Consider the following 23,277-nt stretch of genomic DNA (forward strand, 5'->3'; position numbering starts at 1 on the left):
ATGTGCGCCTGAGCAAGCGCCGCACGCCTGAGCCGACGCCGATGACACCGGCTTTTCTGCGACACGAGCTCCTTAACGCTGTCGCGTTAAAATAAAGGTTAGTATGCTTCGCATCCTGGGCTTAACCTTAGCTAAGCCACAGCCATTTTTTTTCTTTGCCTTGTCGTGAGAGTCGTGCCGAGGATGAAAAGGTGGCGCAGCAATGGTGGCATAACAGCAGGAACAGACGGACTCTGCAAACCCTACTACTGTGCTTTCAGCTGCTGTTGCAGATAGAAATAATGCAAAAGGAAGCAAGGGACAAACAGAGCATTTCACACTCTGTTAGAGCACTTCGTGTGAATGGCACTGTTATATAAAAATGTTACATTTAATGTCTCCTACGTGCGCATCACAAATAATCAGTATGTGCAGGCAGCAGCCTTTTTGAAGCTACAGAATTCATTTCAGGCTGATGCCTGCGATGCCACACACTCCGTGGACAAATTTGCTGCCGCTGGTGGTGTTAGCACATGCACTGCACCCTTTGGGGCTTATCTTGTCCCACAACAATAATCATGTACCTTGCTTGCATTTCCTTATTTGAAAACCTAGCGCTCGCTACTTTCCTGTCGAGAATGCTGTGCCACGCTGATAATGCGCAAGCCATTCGTGACTTTGAAGTACTGGGCTCGGAGCATTACAGAAAGGAAATGCGGACAAGACAGATGACAATTATTGTTGTGGGACAAGTTACAACCCAAATGGTGTGAACTTTTTTTAAGAGTGTGGCGACTCAGCATGACAATTGCAGGTTGCCCATACAGTACAAACCTTTGTTTGTGTAAGTGTTAAACAAAGGCTTGCATTAGGACAGAGTAAAAATGCCTGTATGAAAACAAGACTCATTTAGCCTGACTTTATTGGTCAGCACTTCTTCGTGGAGTTTTCAAGCGGTGCTTGTATTCATTTTCTGCTCTAATGAGCGACTGTATAGACTAGCAAATCGGGCGTCGGCATATGCACATCGCAGATAAAAATACGTCCTGGCACGGTCAGTCCCTGTTTCTGTATAGCCACACATAACGGTGAAAGACAACTTGTGTGCAAAGGCTTCAGTGTTTTAAAAGATGGTCAGGTCTGCAGTCACATGTGCGAAGCAATAAAAGCGTGCTCTTAAGCCAAACGTCACCTATTGCTACTAGTCCCGACAGCTTCGCAGAACGACGACAGCGCGTTTGAATCGCCCTGCCCGACGAGCGCTTGGCAGGCGTAACAGAAGGCTAAGGAAACGTCCGGGACGCCAGCCTCATCGGACGTCCTGGCTTCCGCGTCTTCCACTCGCAGTCTCGAGATTTCACGCGTCAGTTTCAGCGCCGCCACGGCCGAGCACGGTTCGACGTCCACCGTGTCAAGCGGCGACCCACACAGACGACAACACGACGTCGACGCCGAATCTGTTGGTGATGCTCGCGCACGGGGTCGGGAGCCGATCTTGTCTCCCGTGCGCCACACCGTAGACACCGTCGCGGGAAAGTTTTCTTGCAGGCCGTTCACAAACTCTCCCGTAAGCCGGGCCACGCTAGCGCGAGCGTCGCGTCCCGTGCTCGGCGTAGTCTGCACGCGAAAGCGGACGCTGCGATGCACGTTGAACAGCGCGATTTCCTTGCTGCTGAACTCGCGCATCGGGCGCAGCAGAAGCACTTGAGGGTCGCGATCGTCGAGAAAACCAGCCTCCTCCCTCAACTGCGCCCCCCGACCCAGGGCGATAGTCGAGAGCAGAGTGGCGGCCAGCAGCGTGCCCGTTTCGGCGGTGAACACCTTGACGAATCCGTTGTCTCGGGCAAGCCTCAGAAGCAGACGACGCACGCACAACCTGTAGAACGACTCGCGGTCCGTCAACGATTTGAACGATCGGTACGCTGTCGTGAAGGCAGCCCGCGCCCCTTCGCTGTCTGTTACCTCCGTGCAATGGGTCGACGGGTCTAGATCCAAGCGTTCCGCGGAGAATAGAGAGTCAAGACGACAGGTGTAGTAGGGGAAGCCGGACTCCCTCATTAAATCGGTGACCTCCTGCAACGAAACTTCGTCACTTTGTGTCGCTAACGCCGACGAATCGTCGATGTAGACGAGGCTGGGCTCGAAGAGGAGTCTCTTGTGCGCGCCTTCCGAAAAACCGTCTCGGAGGAGCTGTAGCATGGCAGCCGACGAAGGTCCGCCGGAAAAACCAACCAGTACCTTGTCGCCAGGCTTCAACAATTTGGATTTGCCGAGAGTAGAGCGAAACTTGTGAGTACAGTTCGCGATGAAGCACGTTTTGCAGTATGGATCCTTTTTGCGAAGCAATAGGTGAGCAGAGTCCCCGCACGTCTTGCATGTGTTGCTGCTCACATCAGTCTCTGCAACCCCATTTGGTGCAAGCTCAGCCTCGCTTAGGTCTTCGCAATCGCAGGAATTGGAGCACATTTTGTTTGTTTACAACCAGCAAGTATGTGCTAAATAAACGCCAGTTAGAAACACTGCACTCTGTACAACACGCTGGCTACGCATGCCATTGCAGATTGCCATGCCGTGACAACTAGGCTTGGTTTGGCTAACGTAGGCTATCCGGCTATCCGTTAACAACTCTTCTTCTTCGCCTTATTAATTTAATGAGAACATCAGCACGTTTTAGTTTAAGTTATTAATAATACTGTTGAAAATTTGTGCGCACTTTTGCCGAGGATTTTGTATTCTGACTACTCGTTCTGACTACTCGTCACGAAGCCACTTCATAGGTGTTCTGTGGGCACTTATTGAGTGAAAACGAAGCCAGAAGTAGCCTTAGCCTCACACGTCTCACGTTCGCAAACAAGCGCACGTGCATTGACTCAGGTAAAAAGTCGCGAGTACCTTCCTAAATGTTTGGGCAAATTTCAGAGCTATGCGCGTGGACGAGCAGGTGGAAAACAGACGGTTTCTTCTCTTGTACGCTTCGCAAACAGGTCAGGCCGAGGTGATAGCTCGTCGACTGAACGCCGCCGCACTCGAACGAGGATTTCTGCCCGATCTGCACTGCGTGAGTGCTTTTGGCCGTGAATTTGACCTGGTCAAAGAAAGCTGTTTCGTTGTCGTCACATCAACTACGGACGAAGGGCTAGTGCCTGAAAACGCTCGTCGTTTCCTCCGCTACTTACGCAAGGCGGCGGAATCGGACAGCCTCTTGAGCGGGTCCAAGTACGCCGTTCTCGGGTTGGGCGACACCAACTACAACAACTTTTGCAACGGCGCCAGGACTCTGGAAAATCAGTTCGACGCTTTGGGTGCTGCAAGATTCTACGAGACCGGTTACGCCGACGACGCGGTGGGGTTGGAAATCGTTGTCGAACCTTGGATCGAGGGACTGTGGACGGCATTGCGTAGTACCCTGTTTTCTGCCCCAACCACCACAACACAGGCTCGGGAGGACCGTTTGGTGCAAAGAAGCATGGAAGAAAGAAGTCTTACGAACTGTAGCCTATCGGCTTCTGCGGAGCTCACGCTCCCGCTCATGAAGGATCCTCTGGTATGCGTGCGATTTGACATATCTGGCACCGACGAGAATGTTTCGGACAGTCACGTATGGCAAGGAGGTCAGCCGCTGCCTTTCCAAGAATCGAAAATTTTGTACGTCGCTCTGACTTCGGCGAAACGTCTGACCTTTTCGGACGCGGTCAAAGAAGCCTGGGAACTGGAGTTTCAGCTGCCTAGTGCGACCGGTGAACCTAAAATCTGTTTTAAACCGGGCGACTCGTTCGGCTTTCTCTGCGTGAACCGGCCAGCCGAAGTGAGCTACGTCATTGATAGGCTAGGCGTTTCCGGCAGTCACGTGGTTGCCGTGACGTATGCGCAGAAAGCACGTAACATGGAACACCTCCCTAAAGCGCCGCTCACCGTGGAAAAGTTTCTAACTACCATCTGCGACATTAGAGGTATTCCGAAGAAGATATTCTTGCGGACACTTGCAGAGTTTGCTTCGGAAGCTTGTGAAAAAAGGCGCCTGCTGGAGCTTAGTAGTAGAGAAGGCAGCAAGGACTACATACGTTTCATCCTCGAAGCAAGAAACACTTTCCTTGATGTGCTCAAGGCTTTTCCGAGCTGCAAACCTCCTCTGGCTGCCTTGCTGGAACACTTGCCCAGGCTCCTGCCACGCTACTATTCAGTTTGCAACTGGCCCCCACAGGACAACAGTGTTGCACGTCGATTCAGCATACTCTACAAACGATGTCCAATACCCGGACGTGATGAAGAAGGTCTGTGCACTGGCTGGCTAACCGAACTTGCCAAGCAATGGTGTGCACAGCCCGACATTGTGTCCAGCATGAAATCTTTATCACTGAGTGAAAATTCTTGCAGCAGAGTGCCTGTCTATCTTAGAAAAAACACAACATTTTGCTTTCCCGAATCATTGGACATACCTGTCATTATGATTGGACCGGGCTCGGGTGTTGCCCCGTTTCTTTCATACTTGCAGTGGCGGAGAGAAGTCATGGCTCAAAGTGATAGAGGTGATGTATGCGAGACATGGCTGTTTATGGGCTGCCGGCATCGCCGCTTAGATTTTCTGTATGAAAACGAGCTCTGCGGGCTGGTAAAGCAAGGTGTGCTGTCGAAATTGGTTGTTTCATTTTCAAGAGATGCTGACAGTGGGGACACTGCAACAGAATCTGAGATGAGACTCAAAGGGGCTGAGGGAAGTGAAGTACATGAGTTGAAAGAAAAGGATGTGGGCTGTTCAAATTGGATCCAAGGTGGAAAGTACGTTCAAGACAGCATGAGGCTTTGGCGTGCAGATTTAGCACGGTTTATTTCCCTAGCCAACTCCCGTGTGTATGTGTGTGGTGACGCTGTCAGCATGGCAACAAGTGTGAGGGACACGCTTGTGGACATTCTCGTTGATGAGGCCATTGTTGCAAGCAAAGAAGACGGTCTTGCGTTTGTGAAGGAGCTTCAGAAGCAAGGTCGGTACTTGGAAGACATCTGGACTGCGTGATACTTCTGATGCTTAGATGATGTAGCTCGGTATCATTTTGAATGATTTTATAATGTAGGCCTATTTCACATGTTTAGTATGGAACCATGAAAACAAGATGCAGTTTTAGTATATTTTAATCTTCAGTAAACCACTACAACGCTTTGAGATGCTTGAGCAGCTGTGTAGTGTATGAAAGAAGTTAAATAAGCAGTGTGCCTTGTTTGATTTCTTTTAATGCAAAAACAGTGTTACGATGTCATACTGTGTTTCATGGTGCAGTAAAGCATTTTAATTCTTGTTAATTGTGCACACTGTGTCATACAATTTGTGTTTAATAAACACGGTGAATGAGTTGCTGGTACGCGGTGTAGTTTGTTTGCGAAGTCCTGCGGTTGTCAGTAAGGTGTAGGGCAGGAACGCTGGTATGGTCAAAATGGAGCAATGCACATGAAATTTGCTTAATGTTTTGGAGAAGGCCAAGGGAATGTAACGACATGCTGTTCCAAGTGTATAGAAACTGTTTTAGCGAAAAAATGGCATACACTGATTTTTTGACATAGTCGACATCCAATGCAAATGTGAACACTGGACTCAACCGCATCTCATAGGCTGCCTTTGCCCAAAGTATGCGAAACATCTGCGCTCATTCTCAAACGTGCATTGGAGATGATTATTTTTAAGGACAATAAGCTGCATTTCTGCATACATGTACAACTTTTATTGCAAATATTGAAATCAATGATTCACCATATTTATTAATCATACGTTTTGTTTTAATTACAAAATGCATTTATCAGAGTTACCTTGTTACTGAGTTTACTAGAATGTGTTTCCATTACACAATTTGGATTAAGCAGGAATGATTGTGCATGACAAAGTCCTATTATGTTTAACAACATCAGATAACATGCTAAATTATCTTATTCTGCATGTGAGTTCACAAGCAAGCCTCATTATGCATAGCAGTGCATTCAAGTCGCATGGCTCGAAGCTTTTTTTGTGTCGCAGCAAATGGACACAGTAAAACGACATAGAACTAAACATTAGAATTCAGATTTCGAAGTGACAATTTATTTCTCGTATAACTGAACTATCGGGCTCCTCTTAAATTGCTCAATTAATCATGGCTGCCTACTGCCACCCGCAGCGCATTGTATCCATAACGGGATGTGCAACAATTTGCTACAGCAGAGGGTGGCCAAACTGAGTAGCAGGTTAATGGTACACTTGACTGGTTCCTATGATGCTCCAACTTGGTTTGCAGCAATGCGAAACCCTCTCGGAGCTGGCACAGGAGAAAACCTGCCCAAGCCAAACTTTCAGCTGCTTTCAGAGCAGTCAGAAGAGCCACATGACCAGAAGTCTGTCAGGTCTTGGATGCACTGTCAGCTTGACAATAAGAGCACCTCGCAGTGCCCTAAGCTGCAGTGTGGCCCACTGAGTGAACTAGGTAAATCCATTCTAAGCACTCAATTTTGGCCTGGTGAATATAAGCATGCCGCCAGAGTGCTCAAAAGCGACCAATCGAATGTACAATGTACAGTCGAGCTATAGAAGGAACATGGAGAACATAAGGCAAGCACACAAGGACATGATCAAACGTACCTTGTGTTCCGTTTCGTCCCAGATTTTTGGTAGGCTGCACCAGTAATTTGTGGTTTCTTAGAGTTTAACCACGATCCTTCAATACTTCGCATCTGATCATTAAACTCCCATGTAACACTATAGGAGTATTTCATATACCGGCCACGTGGGCATGACGCTGGCACTAGTTGAAGCGCATTGGAGCAGATGCCGGACAAATGTTACAGGCATTATTTGTGTACACACGAATTTCTTGCAAGGGTTGACTGCGATTATCAGCATATGAATATTATCGACACAACATCGAAATTGCCACCCCATTGCTGTACAGGGTTCAAAAATTGAAATGCAAACAATTTCAAAACTACTGCAATGCACTGTTTCGTTTCCAGGGTCATCTGAATTTGTAATGGTGGCCTAATCCACACATAAAAAGGTATACTTGGGACTACTTCATTGTTAGACAGTGGCTACGGAATTATTGCATGTCACATTTTATTATGTAATTACGCATAAAGGCATGCATTCCTCTTTGTAGCTGCTCATGTTTCGATTTTTGCACTGTACATTTCTCTTTGTATTGTTGCAGCATACTTCATGACAACGACAATATCTAACATTTTTTGTATGCCTGTGTGTCGAGCCATTTGCCAGGGCACCGGCGAAACAAAATCATTGTTTTGGTCCCCTACCAACGTGGACCTAAGAGGCAAGTGGAAGCTACCTGTTCAGCGGTAAGAGACTCGGGGCTTCACAGTTGACTGAAAACATGTTCAAATGTGTAAAAAACATTTTGATGTTAAAGCCGTTATTCGTGAAAGTGCGTCGTGAATTTTATGTCGCGACAATGTGAGCGATTTAAGCAAGCAGATGGCCATTTGGAGGGTTTTGAAGGCCTTGTTGGTTGCTTGTCTGAGCTGAAAGAATAACCTTGTCAAGTGACATGGTATTGGTCATCAAGTAATAGCTAATAACTTTATGCAACCTACTAACTCTAAACTAATGAATTAACTAAACTTACAAATTAACTAACTACCTAACTAAACTAAATATTAACCTAGCAAACCACGTAACTATAAACTAATTACATAAACTAACAATTTACTAAACTATACAACTAACCTATCTAACCAAATATAACACCATAAATGACTTAACTAGCAAAATATAATTAACAATATTAATTATGTAGCTGATCACCAGCTTAACTTACTAATTAACTAGCCTGCCTAACTAAACTAGCTAATCAAATATAACTAGATAATTTAGTAAATAGACAGCTGACTGAAACATTTTTTTTGTCAGAAATGCTACATGGAGGGTGGAGGGGGCGGCACATCCATCACACAACGCTACCGTGCATAATTTAAGCACGCCAAATTATATTGCCTAAATTTCTAGTTGCATGTTCATTTGGCAAACATGCTGAAATAAAAAGTCTGCCATCTCGTGCGGCAGACTGATCCCGTTCTACTTACACCAGTGCCTCTGGTGTCACCTTCTGTCCCTATACGAATCTTTTGGAGAACTTTCCGGACCAGTAGAAACGTACAGAAGGACCCTGGTTTGACTGACACTTATGCATTCTAGCAACCAGACTTGCATATGGATGTGTAATTTGAGAATTCCGCTCACAGGTGTAATTTGCACATTCTACAGTGGATGCTTCACGTACAAAATAATATATATATACCTTTATACTATACTGGGCTGGCATACATCACAAACATTTTATCCAGATTAAAATCACAGGCAAGGCATGCTGGTGGACAGCTGTCATAGGTGCCTTGATATAATGAGCAGGTCAGGAAACATAAACATGATAGTAGCAGAATCTCAGTTTGGGCTTCCAAGGTATTTACAAAACCTGATGAAAAACAAAATTTTAAAAACACGTAATGCCAAAGTTATAAATGTGCAACTTTGCATGAAAACCAGATGCAGACGATTCCCGTTAATTTGACTGTTTTCTTAAATGTGGTGGAATTATCCGAAAGGTCAAATAAAGTAACTGTGGTAAAGTTAAGGCATTCAATATTTTTTTCTCTTTTATTTCTTGAAGTAGCCTGTCGTCTATTTCAAATCAGAAACTAACTAATAACTGCACATGTCATTGTTGGCCAGTGTCCCACCGGCCCCAGCGCCGTCACAGGGCTGACAAGATCCCCAAAAAAGGCATCGCCCAGGACATACGGCAAGTCAGTTGTTTATCAAAGCAGTAGGCAAAGTGTAGCGAACTTATTGTTTTTTCAAGCTGTTAGGAACTCCTGGGCGCATGAGGGGTGCGGTTGGGGTTCAGTTAACCAAAGCAGCATGCTCTCGCGTTCAAACTAAACCAGTTTTTCTTCCATATCCATCAATGCATGGGCCGGGACTTGTCAGTGCATTCTAACCACACGAAAAGTTTAATTAACCGAGATCGAATTAGCGGGAGTCAACTGTACTGGTATTCTGTAGATTGTACCTGATGGGAAATTAAAAGCAGGCAAAATAGGCATGCTGATTTATTGCTTTGTGAAATCATCGCTTGAGTTACAGTAGTTTTCCAGTAGTTCTGTTCGTGAAAGTCCCGAGTCAGGGCTGATTTACAAAGGGTTGATGATCCTCGAAGCCTGCTCACTGCCCTACTTGCCTAGCTTGCCCATATTGAATGATTAACAGCATGAAACAGACATTCGGCTATGCTAGTCACCCAACGTTTTGTTCTTTTGAAAATCTTGGTCACGTGGCCAAAAAAATGATTGTGACTGGACAGCTATTTCTGTACATGTCCAGCTGAACACCCCAACACAAGTAAGCAAAGGTCAGTCATCTGTTGTCCAGAACAGCCGGTCGCGCTTTATACTTTCTTTTAAGCTAGTAGGCTTGTGCTAGAACTGACACCGCATCGGTGCAGCACATAAATTTGTGTGAGTATGTAGGTTCTTGTTCATGACGCGCCAAAATAGCATACAGAAAAGGAGTAGATGCGTACAGGACAAAGACCATTTTCTTCTGTGTTTTCCTTCTTCTTCTCTTCGATTGCAAGGTCATCTACAATAGGAACAAGTCATAAATTTCATCCAACCTCTTCTTCCTTTTCCTCCTTTCAAATTTGAAGCTAGATGTACACTGTACAGAACATATGACGTTGGAAAATTCTGTATGTTGTTGACTATAGATTGGTAGAAAAAGCAACATGTATTGCCACAGCACAGCTGGTGGAGTTATTTATATGTATGTCAAGCCTTAGGACTAGAGCTTATAGAACTCCAGGGAAGTTGGTAAACTGTACATTTATGTATATATGTTCATCATTTAGGAACTTGCCAAGCAGAAATGTCTGAATGGTGTCCCTGGCTATATGCTGGCTATGAGCAGTGGCTAGCAGTAATTTTGGTACTACTTTCTTGAGCTGCGAAAAGAAACCTCTGTAGGGAGGCAACGAACTGGTCCGCAGGCAACCTTCAGCCACACATTAGTCTGGCAGTCGACAAAAATGAGCAAATATAAATTCTGTACATGTTGGGCTGTGCATGCGAGACAGACAACTGCGATTGGCATGATTTCGCCGGGTTTAAAAGATCAATTCACCAGTATATCTTCTTTTCTGTTTCCCTTAAACTTCCAAGTCGTTTGCACAGGTGAGCAGCTGAGGTTCCACGATCCTAGACGAATTGGTAGCAGACGACACATCATACCCCTTAGAAACTGAAACCAATCTCAAAGGCCATGCTTTTGCATACTCCTTGTACAGAAAGCGATTGCAGGCGTGGGAAAAAAACATGACCACTATGGTTTAAACACCACCTATTCCGAATATATTAATTGCATGGTCGACATAAATTGAAATGCAAATAACGTTTCTTCACGTTTACTCATGATTCAGGCTTGGATGTGGGAAGCCGGGTGTTCAGTGTTGTCACGCTGCACTTTCATCTGTTAGTTTGTTCTCCATTTGTTTCTTCCCGTTCGCGTTTCAATTCATGCCGCCGCGACATTTGCTTAGAATAACGAACAGCGAACAACGCAAACGTTGCACTGCATATCCTGCTGGCATCCTGTCCGTCAGTATGCACTTGAAGAGGTTCGTATGCATCAAGGCGACTTGGTGGACGATGGCAACGGTACTGTTCCGTAGTCTTTGACCGCGAAAAGCGGTTCTTTGTCCTTTTCACCGGAGCCCTTGAGCTTTAGCTTCTCGAAGATGTCGACCGAAGGTTCCCACTTGAGGTTCGAGCACACGACAGCGGCCACGATGAAACCGGCGCCGACGAGGGCCCAGGGCGTGGGCGCCTTGAGCTGCACGGCGGCCTGCAGAGCGAACGAGAAGACGACGCTGGACGTGGTGGCGATGGCCACGCGGCCGGCCTCGGCCAACGTGCACGCGATGGTCGGGAGCAGTGCCGTCAGCAGCGCAGTCAGGCCCGCGCCCGCAGTGTAGGCCAGGTCCAGGGGCTCGGTGTCCAGGTGCCGGAGCTGCCCCAGCGCCCCTGCCGGAGGAATGCACAACACCACGGTGGCCACGGAAGTCCACAAGGAAACCGTGATGGGCGACACCTGCGAGCGATGGATAGCGCCACGCGTGCGTTTGTTTGTGACTTTTCAGCCGACGGCCGGCTTTCACACATCTATTTTAACCATGCTGGCTAGGTTATAGCGCTTAAGCTTGTGCACGTTCACTCTCGTGCGGTTAGCGACGGGTGGAAGGAAGGAATTAAGGATTGGTGAGAGTAGTGTGGTAATACCTAAAGAAAGATGTAAGAAGGCGTATACGCGGGTGGGACATACACTGTAGAGGCAAAAGCGTGGATGAGCGCGTGTATCTATACCAAGCCATGAGAGAGGCCGTAACGGAAGCCTTTGGATTCTGAAAGAAGCTTTGACGCGCATTCACAGTTCGGTAAGTGTTTGTTTCTTTCACATTGCTGTCAGAGTGCGGCAAGGAAATGAATCCCTGACCTGTATAATTTGCACTCGGAAGTAGAACACCAGGAAAACTGAGCCGGATGCTTGTTCCAGAGAAGGAAGGAGAACTCGCCTACTGTCGATCCTGCTGCGAAGCAATTCCATTCAGGCTTTGTCACGAGGTGTGCGACAGGCGGATAACAAAGGAGCGTGCTTCGGCAGGCCCTCCTCAGCCAACTGCGTCGTCAGCAGTTGGCTGACGACGCTATGCATGCATATTGCGCGGACTTCCTGAGATGGAATGTGCTGTTGTTTAGACATTGTAGTGCTGCCTCTAAGCGGAAGCATGTTGCACACACTTGCCTGGCTAGATAGGCGTCGCAGTATGACGAACGCCATGGCCTGGAAGATTGCGCAGGCGAGCGTGATGACGATGCCCGATATGGAGGTGCCCACGTCGGGCGTCAGCAGCAAGGTGGGCAGGAAGGCCACCAGGATGCCGCCCAGCACCAGCAGGCCGGCCGTCATCTCGCGGGGCCCACAGCGCTCCTCCAGTATGGCGCAGCCTGGGTGTGAGTCACGCCGCGATTATTGCGTGATACGCCATCTTGTGGATGACTCTGGAACTATATGGTGTCAGAGTCGGGTGCTTTACTATGGCCTCAGCGGGCTCGTATACAAGAGATGAGAGAAATATCTGCTAAACATGGGTGGCCTCAACTGGTCATTGTAGAATTTACAACCGTAATGAGGCGTGAAATAACATGAAGTGTAAGGCCACGGACAGGAAAGAGCGTCACTCGCAACTGTATGTTTACTCATAGGAAAGATATTTATTAGGAAAGTCCCAGCGTGCGCAAATACATTTGTGCACCCCAATTAGGCCACGAAGATGGAATGGCAAAAATGCATGCTCATTGGAGAGTATTAGTTTAGGGGATGCAAGCGGCTTGCGTACGCAAGAACTAGGATGATGGTACTGCGCATGCACAGACCTTTACGTCTGTGTCTGCGCATGCGCAGAACCGTCGCCCCTAGTTCTTGCGTATGCAAGCTGCTTGCGTGTCCTAAACTAAAGCTCTCCATTGCTGTGCAGCGTCACAGACATATATGTGTCGCTCGTACAAATGTTGTGGGTGTTCTTTTTTTACATATACATATTCCTCCACTAACTCACGTGCCGGGGCATCTGCTCCTGTCAAGTATGTGGATGTTAAGAGAGACTTGGGCTCACACATTCAGAAACCACAGTGCATAGGCAAATGTGTAGCAATCTTATTCTTGACAGAAAGCTGGCACTCTCTTGCCTTTGTTAACGCAGCGAATAAATTTATTGCGAGGGACGCTCTAATTCCCGATGATATGACGCGTACGTGGTTTATTGGCTGAAAGGCCAGGTCTGGCCAAAGGGCGGCAACCATGCGAACCTCGCACGTGTAGAATTACCGAAGATTGCCGCGAAGACGGGCATGGTGTTGATGAGGAGCGAGAACTCTGCCAGGGGCAGCGTGGAGCTGCCCAGCGTGAAGGTGAGCGCTCTAAGCGCGAGCACCACGGAGACGGCGGCGAGGCCTATGCGGTTTCCCTTGTCGGCCAGGAGCTGCGGTCGGAACAGGGCGATCACGGGAAGCAGGTAGAGCACCGAGCAGACGCACCGCAGTCCGGACACCGCCAGCGGAGGTATCACCTGCGGTCACGTGAAGGACGCATCCCACGGTGTTATACCAACGGTTGCGAATAGGTGTCCTGCGTGCGAATTTCCAATTCCAGACTGCATGACACACATCTGCGAGCGCAGGTACATGTGCATCGATGGGGGCGAAATGCGAAAACACCCGTGTACTTAGATTTAGGTGCACGTTAAAGAACCCCAGGTGATCGAAATTTAAGGAGCCCTCCACTACGCCGTGCCTCATAATCAGAAAGTGGTTTTGGCACGTAAAACCCCATAATTAATTAATTAATTAATTAGGTACATGTGCTCGCAGTGTTAAGTTGCGGACCCAGCGACCATGGCGCTGGAAAGCAGATCAACGGCGATGAACGGAGGAATGCACCAGCATGCGGAACATTCATTCATACATTCATTGGGTCGATCGTTTACTTTCTTGATATAAAATATTTAGCAAAGAGTCAAGTCTAGCCCGAACCACGTTAAAATGCGGTGGTATATCTTTTTTTCAACGACTCTAATCAAAAGAAAACGAAAAATAGGGAGAAAACCTGCAAGAGGGTAGAGTGTAGTCTTTGAATGTCTGGCTCTAAGGTACCTTAATTTTCGCTTATGTTTGCGATCAAGCAGCAGCAGCAGCAGTAGCAAAAGCAAGCAGTCTCCAAAATACCTACATATACGCAGCATAAATCTGTTTTGTATATAAAACTGCCTTCTCTCCTTGCGACGCTTCTCGTCGCTCCTTCACTCATAGCCTGTCTTGCGTTTTCGCAAGGTATCGTCACCCTCGTCGTGCCTTTCTCCAAGCTTTTTCTTTTGTTGTTGTTGTTGTTCCAGCAAAACTTTTTGTTGGGCTAGTTGGTGCATTACTGAAGTACTATAGCGCCAAACAGACGACACGGGAAGAAGAGACACAGACGAGCGCTCGTCTGTGTCTCTTCTTCCCGTGTCGTCTGTTTGGCGCTATAGTACTTCAGTTGTTGTTGTTGTTATTCGCCCGGCTTCATGTGTGTGGTCGGGCCTCCAGCCAGCGAATGCGCGTATCTCGCGCGCCGCAGGAAGCTCACCTCGACGAGTCCGATGAGCAGACCTCCGACGCTGATGGCGAGTCCCGTGCCCAGGGCAGCCGTGATGCCGGCCGCCTCGCGCCAGGCTGCCTGGGCGAGCATGTGGACGCTGCTGTGACGCCGCAAGTACGGCAGCCCGTCGGAGCCCTTGCCCGATCCGCCATTGGGATCCTTGATCGCTTCGCCATTGGTGCCTGCGCGAAAGAAAGGAGCAACGGTCAAACCCTGTTTATGACGAACTGCACTCTGTTTAACACGTAGCAAAGGCTATATACCGAGAGTCTGCTCTTGTTGCTCGCATTATAGAAGAGAGAGAGAGAGAGATAAAAAAAAAGTTCGTCAGATATATGTAAAAAAAACGAAATTCAATGAAACATTAGGTCTCCTCGTACTTTTATGGCGGCAAACTATGACGTAATTATTAGATGAATTGCGCTGCAGATATGGACTCACCTAACGCTGAACTAGCGGAACGAGACGTCACTGCATACGAACAGCGGCCACAGTGTAAATTACTAGCACTCGTGACCAAAACGTGTAGTCTGTCGCGTACTGGAAGCGCGACGGCGCGAAAAATAATACGTCGTTTAATCCGACTGCCTGCGTCCACAAGTCGTAGTTGTAACATACGAAGTAGTTATTCCGTAGAAAGCGCCGCAGATTAATTAAAGAACAACACTGCATTGTGTGAAACGCGGAGCGTGACTTCCATGGCCACGCTATTCGCGAAGCTTCTGCAGCTATGTGGCCGCTATTTATAAACGGGGTATATGAAGTTCGTGCGATAAAAAAAAGTTTAGTATATGAACTAATTCGATATATCCTAACCCAGATGTATAACGAAAGCTTATTAACTTTTTTTGCGATGAGTTCGTTGTGCGCGATGGAAGAAAGTTGAACTCGACGACGCTGACGATAATGAAAACATTTTTATTCACATGTAAGGGCAAATCTCGAAGGGGCTCTTAGTCCGGGGCTCCTTTTCGGCGATGGCCCGGGCCCGCCGGATCAGTGCCAGGCGGACCTCGGAGGTGCCGTCGCGAAGGACGCCTTCCCACTGCTCAGCGGTCAAATTTGTCAGCGCGAAAGTTGCCGGCGTGATCCGGAAAAGGTGAGGGGATGGCTGCGTTGACGGGGCACGTGAAACCCCTTGTAGCGTAATCAGCACTACACATGGAGCGCGCCGAAACCCATTCTTCGAAGATTTGCTACGCACGTTTTGAAGCGCGCACGTTCGTCGGTTCAAATCTGGCGCCACATTCACGGCATGCTGCGACATGCGGCCCTCAAAGCGGGCAAGCTACATAAAGTGTACCTAAAGAGCAAGTAAAGAAAAAAAGACTAAATATATGTTACTGAGGAAACGTAGCTCTGAGCTGTCTATTAAAGTTATCTTAAAGTGAAAATGTGTAAGCATGAGAAATGATTAGACAGCTTTATTCAGGAACAGCACAGGTAGCGCCAAATGCAACAGCGCCGCCTAAAACCCCTGAAACTTCGTAAAGTAGTGCCACGCTTTGAAGAATGCCGCCTCCTCCTCGCGTGCTCTGGCCGAGCCCGACGCCGCGTCGCTATTGGCCTAATAGCATCACGTGGGCCCTCGCGCCGTGCATCAGCGCCATTTTTGCTTGGCGTCTACGGAGTGGCGAGGAGCGCATGTTGGCGCCGTCATTACGCTCGAGCAGTGTAGGCGGCGCCACGGTCGGGGAGGGAGCGTGAAAGAGAGGAGAAACGAGGAGGAGTGAAGGCGGAGGCGGAGAGCGTCGATACTTTACGAAGGGGTTTTTAGTGCCGCCCGCTTCGCGTTCTTGATTGCCGATTTTGAAACTTTCGGCAGCGGTGGCGGCGGTTCGTTCGCGCTGTTCGCTTGCTTAAAGTTGAAGGGTTCCTACTTTGCTGGAAATCGTGTTGCACAATTTGAACGGCACGAACGTCAGTTAACGTTTCTGATTGTCGCGTTCATGAAGTTATTGACGGAGCCTTTTTCAGACTGCAAGTGTTTTTTTAAGGCTTTTTAGCATTTTCTCCCTTTTCGCCTCTTTGCAACTTAAACATGGTAGTGGCTTTCAGGCCACGACGGAAGCTGTGCAATTCCGTTACTGACTCGATATGCGGGCGCGATATTATATCCCGCTTAGATTTAAAAATGCCTTGCCGCTCGGTAAAAAAAAGAAAGAAAAGGTAAGGCCGACGGGAAGTGGAGACTCGTTACGAGAAATATTAAAAAGAAATGAATAAGCAAAGCGTAAAATCACGTATTGAGTGCACAGTCTGGAATTGACACGTGTATGGCGTTATCGCTCACCAAAAGCAAATAGAATGCTCGTATACATTTAGCTTGTTCGCTATAACCCGATAACTCTTTTTCTTTCTTTCGGTCTTTCACTATCTCTTCTTAGTTTCTTTTGTTCTCGTTACTACTCTTCCTCTTTCTTCGTTTATTTTTTCACTTCCCTTCTCTCTTTCTTTCTTATGTTAAGTTGGCATTTTCCACAAGCTCTTTGCAGCCGATGGCAGATGCCGAACCTCCGGCGTCATCATCCGGCGGGATGATTCGTTGTGCGTCGCATTAACCCTTTAACCGGGAAGTCAACGCCATTGCAACGGGTTCGGAACACATAAACGAAGCGCGGAAACACATTTAACGCTGTATACGCATGCGAGTACACAAATTTGTGCACTCGGTCATTTGTTTACAAGACGAGTGGCAATGACTGTGCGCGCAAGGCTCGCTGGCCCGTATACAACTTACTACAGAGAATCAAAGAAACTGCGAAAAAAAAGAAAACGTGTTTTATGCAGAAGTTAGGTTTCATAGGCTCCGACATTCAGTGATAAACCGAGGATGAGGTGGCAGGGACACCGCTGTCAAACTACGTAGGGTGTCTCAGCCGTCATGGATCGTCCTGCGCCAGCAAGAACAATTGCATCTTGTATAAGATGCGCATGTCGTTCGGAGTTCATTTGAGAAACCGCAGTACTATTCTAGTCTAGGACATACAATTAGTTAACTGAGATCACTTTTCTAACTTTCTATATGTTCTAATTGTCAAGATATCAATTAAGATGTCACAGAATATCATAAGCTACGTCGAAAGGATGCGTTTCCAGTAATGTACACATCCCGCATTTATTTTTTGCTTTTGGCGAATAGAGAACAGTCAGAAAAAAAAAGAAGAAAGAAGGATACCACGTGACTACGCAACCGCGTGCATTCAAGATTCTGCGGAAGAATTAGCGCGCATAGGACATCAGTGCCGTGAAACAGTTCTCAGCGGGGAAGCAAGATGTTCATCTGAGAATCGCCCCTTTAGGGCCGCGTACGTGTTTCCGTGACGTTTAAGCGCAATAGTTCAGATCTCTTGGCACGTCGCGTAAAAAAACAACCGTGCTGTTATTGTCGCTGATCGGCCGAGTAGCGCATGAACAGCTTGCCACTGAACACGCGTTGTGTATCTGGCCGGAAACATCCCCGTTTCGACACCTCTTGCGATTCTCTACAACTCCCCAAGTGTCACCTTGGCAACGAGCACAACTAATAAAAAGTTAGCTAATTACTTTTAAATAAACAATCGGATGTCAGGAAATCTTAAAATACCGACGGTTTCTTAACAAGGCTCTGAATATTGACGTAAATGATCTGTGTCTTTGTAAAATTTCGTGCATGATATAGCTTGGACAACCTGTATATATGTGCGCTAGCCAGTTGCGTTCGATACTTGTCGTGACGTCATGGGGGAAGCGACCCTTTCGTTTCGCGGGGACACGAAGGGCACGTGGCAAGTGCACGTATACGTCTTTGTGGGAGCAGCCTGCATGAAACTTTGAGATTGTTTTCGAGTTATAGCTCGCGAAAAAAAAATTGTCCCGAGTCCACGCTATAGAATTTATTGCTCTGCCGACCGCCAATGTCTGTCGATGACTGCGCCGAATTAAGCACTTCGTAAACGACATCAATGTACACGCGACACGGGTACACCTGTAGACCTGAGACAACGCGTTTCACGTCTCTTATGTGCATTTGACATCTAAGTGGTCTGAGCCTCTTTCAGTGGGCATTATAATGATTGTCGTGCGTTTATATGTGGTTATATTCGTGTTCGCCGCTTGGCCGCACTCCAAGTTGGCCTTTATACGAAATTCCCGGGTATTTGCTTTTCGCAACTCTCAAACTCTTTATTTTCAATGTCGCGTGGTTTAAGATCTTTCTTTTTGTATAATGTACTGAGGGCTTGGCTTTCTTTTTCGAATTATGTTCCTTAAGTTGGCAAATGAATATATCGTTCGACGCTCTGTGTGTTTCCAATTTTGCTGTGAAATGGTTCCGAACTCGTTTCGATGCCCATTTGAGGAAAGTAAAACAACATGAACCAATGAGAAAAAAATAAAATAAAATAAAGTATTTGCGCAGTAGTTGCGACCTTGTTAGTTTAATGGTTAATGATACCACTGCAGTTCTCTGCGAATCGCCGAGTAACGGCTCAGTGTGCCGCTGCAGAAAAGTACACATTCTGTACGAGTATGCAGCTGTGGCACGTTTTTTTTTTCTTTCTTATCTTCACTTAAATCTGGGTCGCAACTGCGGCGTATTCCCCCCGCAAAGCTCTGCCAGGTCGATCTGCCATACTCGTCGCATGCATACACGTTTCTCTCTTTCCATATATATATATATATTGGGCCCATGTTGCTTTCGTTTAATTTCGCACGTCTCTTTTTCTGGCTCGCATTTGTTTTTTTCATCACGGAAACTCGGCGTTTTTCTACTGCACGCGTGCGTGCGATGCTCGCCAAGCTTCGCAGCTGCATGGTATTTGTTGCCCTATAACGGTGCATGGCTCGGACAGCGAGCGGGCGTGCTATGTATCTGCGCACCAACTGCGCCCGGCCGGCGACAAATTGCCAGCTGCGAAGGAAACACACGGGCGTAATTCTGCACTGTCTATAACTGAGGTGAATTGCGGTGCCTGTGTTCATAGAGATATACGTGCCCAGAATGGGGCAACCAGGAAAACACACTGTCTCTTTTCAGAACGCTCGTATGACGAGACGCAAAGGCACTGACTAAACTCGTCACTAACAGCACTACATTGGAGGCCATTCTATTTAAGCGAATCACTGGGACTGCATCCAACAAAAGCCATGAATTTTTTTTTTTTCAGAACAGTGGCATAGTTCAGTGCTGTTATAACGTGCGTGCACATACAGCGTAGGATCTTTTCTGAGGAAGCCTTGTTCGTATGAGCGTGTTATCGCTACTGTCATTTTGGTCTTTACATGTTTAAGGGCAACTCCGGCGATTTTTCGATGTCCACTGATGTTAATAAAATTTTGAATATACGTTTTCTGTTGCAGTCTGATTATCTGTGCCAAGCAGTATGGCTGCACATCATTTAGTTTTCCCGAAAGTGAATTTTAAAGATAGGTTGCGTTGCCCGACTCATGACTTTTTAGTGGCCAGCCTGTGTTTGATACGTGAGAGGCTACACCGCCACTGCCACTGAAATCCTCGCCTAAGTCACCGCTGTCTAGTTTGGAAACTCTGTAAAAGCTCCCTGTGTCGTCAGGAGACGTCATCAGCCTCGCTTCTCTGGCGTTAGCGTCACGTGTACTGCGTGCTTAGCACGCTTTCTGCGTGTTTACATTATGGTGGTGCAGGACCTGACGTCACACTAAGCAGCTACCCGTTTCGGTTTCGGTACTTCGTCTATTGCTTATTTTAAAATATTGACGAATTTCTAAGCAAATCGAACCGACCTACCGGTGACAGGACTGTCAATGCCATTTGAAGATGAAAACATCCTAATATGGTAAAAAGTAGAAGCCCTATTTTGCTCGGACTGTTGTTACGAAAGATTTAAATGTGCGAGCATTTCTATGCCTACCCAACGCGGAAACTATAGTCCGTCCGTCACGTAAGGTGATTGCTTTAAAGATAAGGTCCGCGCGGCCGCACCATACGCAGCTACCGCCGGAGTACGGTTAATAAGGACTCGACGCGGATGGATAAAGCGCTAAAGACACGCAGTTGCTGCCGGAGTACGGTTAATCACGGTTGATAACGGTTCGACGCGGATGGATAAACCGCTCAAGAGCGACAATGGCTTATAATCATAGGAACGTCATCAGCACCACCTGGCGCAGCCTCCTGCAGTAGTTTGCGAGCGTCATCGAATCGCCTAGCGCCGCCGTCCTCAGCAGTTGGGTGTCGCCGCAGTGCTGTAGTCTATACTGGTCTGATGAAGTCTGAGAACATCGATATTGACACCGGGATGCGTGGAGATGAGCAAGAGCGTACTTAGACAACTCCCAGAGGAGTTTCTGCTTTATTCTTTTTGTAGTATTCTGTTGTTTAGACTCGTGAAGTATCCGAGTATATGCTATATATACGTATACGGTGTGTTGTTGTAAGTTATGTAGATCTTTTAAGAATCAATCGTGCCAGACAGCATAATTGAAGTCCATGAACTGAATTACTCAAAGCGGCGGACATTACTTGCGTAAAAACCGAGATGAACAAACAACTAATAATAAAAGAAAGCACGTGTTACGCATTTGTCTAATTAAAATTGTCTAAGTAAAAAATGAGATGTGCGCTTTGCGTGGAGTGACTTGTGAATAAACAGCACTAGCCCGTCTTCGTTGTGCAAGTGGTGCATGGCTGAAGTTATTATTCTTAACGATCAAATTAAATGTATCCTATTAAAGTAATATTGGCGAAATGTAATTGTGACGTTCTTTCTGAGTTATGTTTTTTATCTTGCCGAAGAAATATTCGTCACGCCGAAGAGCTGCATTGAAAGCCACGTATACCAAGTATTAGCAAACAATAAAAAGAATACGCGTGATGAAAAAAAGAAAAACCAAGAATAACACAAAAGATCTGCGTGTCACCGCAAAGTTTTTGAGTCGCAGCGCGATTACTTTCCGTCGCGGCGCGCGTCCGTGAACTTGCCTTCGGCAGCCAGCTTGGCCGCGGCCACTTCGACGCTGACGTCATCGCCTGCCTTGCTGTCCCCAGCTGTCATGGCGGTGCCGATTCGCAGCTGTCGTCAGGCGTCCGCTCCGCCGGTGTCATTCAGGGTCCTGCGTGAACGACCGGTGTGACGCAGCGACATTTTCTTGACATTTGCCTCCCGCGCTTTCGCGAGTGCCGCTTCCCTGAATATCTCTCCGCGTCCACTCGCCTCCGTATAGGAGTCAAGAGCCGAGACCGGTGACGGAAACGGTATACTCTCTCTGACGTCGCTTGCGAACCGAGCCATATTTCCTCAGCTTTCGTACTCCCCCCTTTTATGCGAAGCATACTAGCCGCACAACCACGCTCTTCCTTGCTGCGCGGCCGCGTAGCTACCATATGACGTCATAACAGCTGCAAAAGCGGAGGCTCAACTCGTGCGCTCGCTTGCGGCCGCGTAGCTACGTGGCCGGGTCTCAGCTCGTGCGCTCGCCTGCATGAGTTGTTTCTTCGTCTAGCCGCGAACCAAATATAGCCAAGCAACAGCAGTTCACCAGGCTAAACAGTGGTTCAACAACTAAAATAAAGGCTAGTATGCTTCGCATCCTGGGCTTAACCTTAGCTAAGCCACAGCCATTTTTTTTTATAATGAAATAGCACTTCTCACGCGAACGTCAACCCGGTTTCCTGAATCTGGCTTTCTGGCCTGGAAGCTCTATCGGCTTGCGTTGTAGGTACTTTGTCGAAAAATAGAAAGTTTAGCTCCGTAGGCAGTCTCATACAATTTGTGTATGAGGTAAACTTTTTTTTAATAAGCGCAAAATAACATTTTCTTGCGTGAATTAAATCTTTCCTGAATTAAAAAGAAATTACATTTGTACCTAAAGGGTCCCGATGGTACATTACATGAGAGCCAATTTGACTAACTACCTGACCTCGAAGCCGTATCAGCTTAAACTAACAACTAAAATCTCCAGGTATGACAAGGGCGCTTTGTTACTGCTTGAAAATAACACTAAGGTGCCGGCAAATAAAAAAAAGAAACAGAACAGTAAAGGTTGTGTTGTGACGCTACCATTTAATAACCATAGCACCACAAAAACACTCTAAAGGGTCGCTTAACGGTAGCACCAAATAATATGAAGCACTTCTTCCCCCCCCCCTCTCTCTCTCTCTCTCTCTCTCTTGTGCCATAGACTGACATTACAAAGCTCAACGCATCATTTGAGTTGGATACGTCAAATTCCAGATTCAAACCCGATAAGCCTAACCCGGCCAAAGCCCATGGCAGCGTTTTTTATTCGATGAAGCGAGATTTAGGTTGTAGATACTGCAACATATCAATTTCTGTTTAATTAATTACTACAGAGAGAAGTTTTTGCTCAAGTAACACTGCATAACTTTTTTTTTGTCCGAATACACTTTCTATGGCAAAAAGTAAGGGTCAGCAAGTTCATATACCATTCCTTGAAGCGGGAATTCTTCGCGCTTTCCCACGGAGTTGGTTGCCCCCGCAAGGACCGCGCGATTTAATAACTGACCACACGTTCACGTAAGGAATACAAAACTTCAAATTTAGAAGACATATGTATCATACTTTAGCTTATACAGTGTCCCGTAGGCGCTGTCGTGAGCTGTGTCATTTGCGGACCAGCAGAACTGGCCTAAACGCCGCAAAAATCTTGCCACAACAAACACACCCACAAAAAAAAAAAGACACGAATCGCGTCACAAGGCACCATTAAGCTGAAACGCTATTTCACTCTCACAGGTAGCCACGAGACATGACTTCTGCGAATTTTTCAAAACGTTCTTTTTGTCTTTACTTGTCCGTTTGGTGCTCGCACCGAATAGCAGCAGCTGCTACGTTTCCCGTACGATCCCAGCAGTCGTTTGAACAGCGCCCTTGAAAGTGCCGCTTCGCTTTCGCTCCGTATACGAAACGAGATCGCAGTGCTGAAGTCAACCACTTGCTCTGTCTACGGATTCCGTTGTCCCTGGCGTCGATGTAGTGTTCATTGCAGCTGACGATGAGTCACAATCCGCGACGCTGCTCAGATGACAATGCATCTATTCTGATCCATCTGCCGCTAATGCATCCAAGCAGTGCCACTGAGGAGACCGTCATCATCACTATCAT

General features: G+C 47.1%; 3 protein-coding genes across 7 annotated transcripts in view; 1 reads left to right on the forward strand and 2 right to left on the reverse strand.

Annotated features, from left to right (window-relative positions):
• Nucleotides 1-934: 934 nt before the first annotated feature.
• On the reverse strand, nt 935-2,663 carry Ctu2 (Cytosolic thiouridylase subunit 2). Its single transcript, XM_065426084.2, has one exon. The coding sequence runs from the start codon at nt 2,443-2,445 to the stop codon at nt 1,168-1,170; it is 1,278 nt and encodes a 425-aa protein (XP_065282156.2). The 5' UTR covers nt 2,446-2,663; the 3' UTR covers nt 935-1,167.
• A 115-nt stretch (nt 2,664-2,778) lies between these two features.
• LOC135897464 (methionine synthase reductase-like) lies at nt 2,779-5,333 on the forward strand. The gene has a single exon (XM_065426082.2). The coding sequence runs from the start codon at nt 2,903-2,905 to the stop codon at nt 4,988-4,990; it is 2,088 nt and encodes a 695-aa protein (XP_065282154.2). The 5' UTR covers nt 2,779-2,902; the 3' UTR covers nt 4,991-5,333.
• Nucleotides 5,334-8,620: 3,287 nt separating this feature from the next.
• LOC135897467 (solute carrier family 35 member G1-like) overlaps nt 8,621-23,277 on the reverse strand; it is a 49,482-nt gene continuing 34,825 nt past the window's right edge. For all 5 annotated transcript variants that reach the window (XM_065426085.2, XM_065426087.2, XM_065426086.2 and 2 more), the window contains exons 2-6: nt 21,135-21,265; nt 14,183-14,376; nt 12,890-13,130; nt 11,807-12,009; nt 8,621-11,095 (exon numbers count right to left, since the gene is read on the reverse strand). In XM_065426085.2, coding sequence (XP_065282157.2) covers nt 10,634-11,095; nt 11,807-12,009; nt 12,890-13,130; nt 14,183-14,376; nt 21,135-21,207 — 1,173 coding nt within the window. In that variant the 5' untranslated portion in view covers nt 21,208-21,265 and the 3' untranslated portion in view covers nt 8,621-10,633. The remainder of the gene's footprint in view (nt 11,096-11,806; nt 12,010-12,889; nt 13,131-14,182; nt 14,377-21,134; nt 21,266-23,277) is intronic.

Source organism: Dermacentor albipictus, chromosome 2 (assembly GCF_038994185.2).
Source record: "Dermacentor albipictus isolate Rhodes 1998 colony chromosome 2, USDA_Dalb.pri_finalv2, whole genome shotgun sequence".
Lineage (NCBI taxonomy): Eukaryota > Metazoa > Arthropoda > Arachnida > Ixodida > Ixodidae > Dermacentor > Dermacentor albipictus.

Excerpts from the sequence above, each read along its gene's own strand:
- LOC135897464 (XM_065426082.2), top strand. The coding sequence starts at position 2,903 with ATGCGCGTGGACGAGCAGGTGGAAAACAGACGGTTTCTTCTCTTGTAC.
- Ctu2 (XM_065426084.2), bottom strand. The coding sequence starts at position 2,445 with ATGTGCTCCAATTCCTGCGATTGCGAAGACCTAAGCGAGGCTGAGCTT.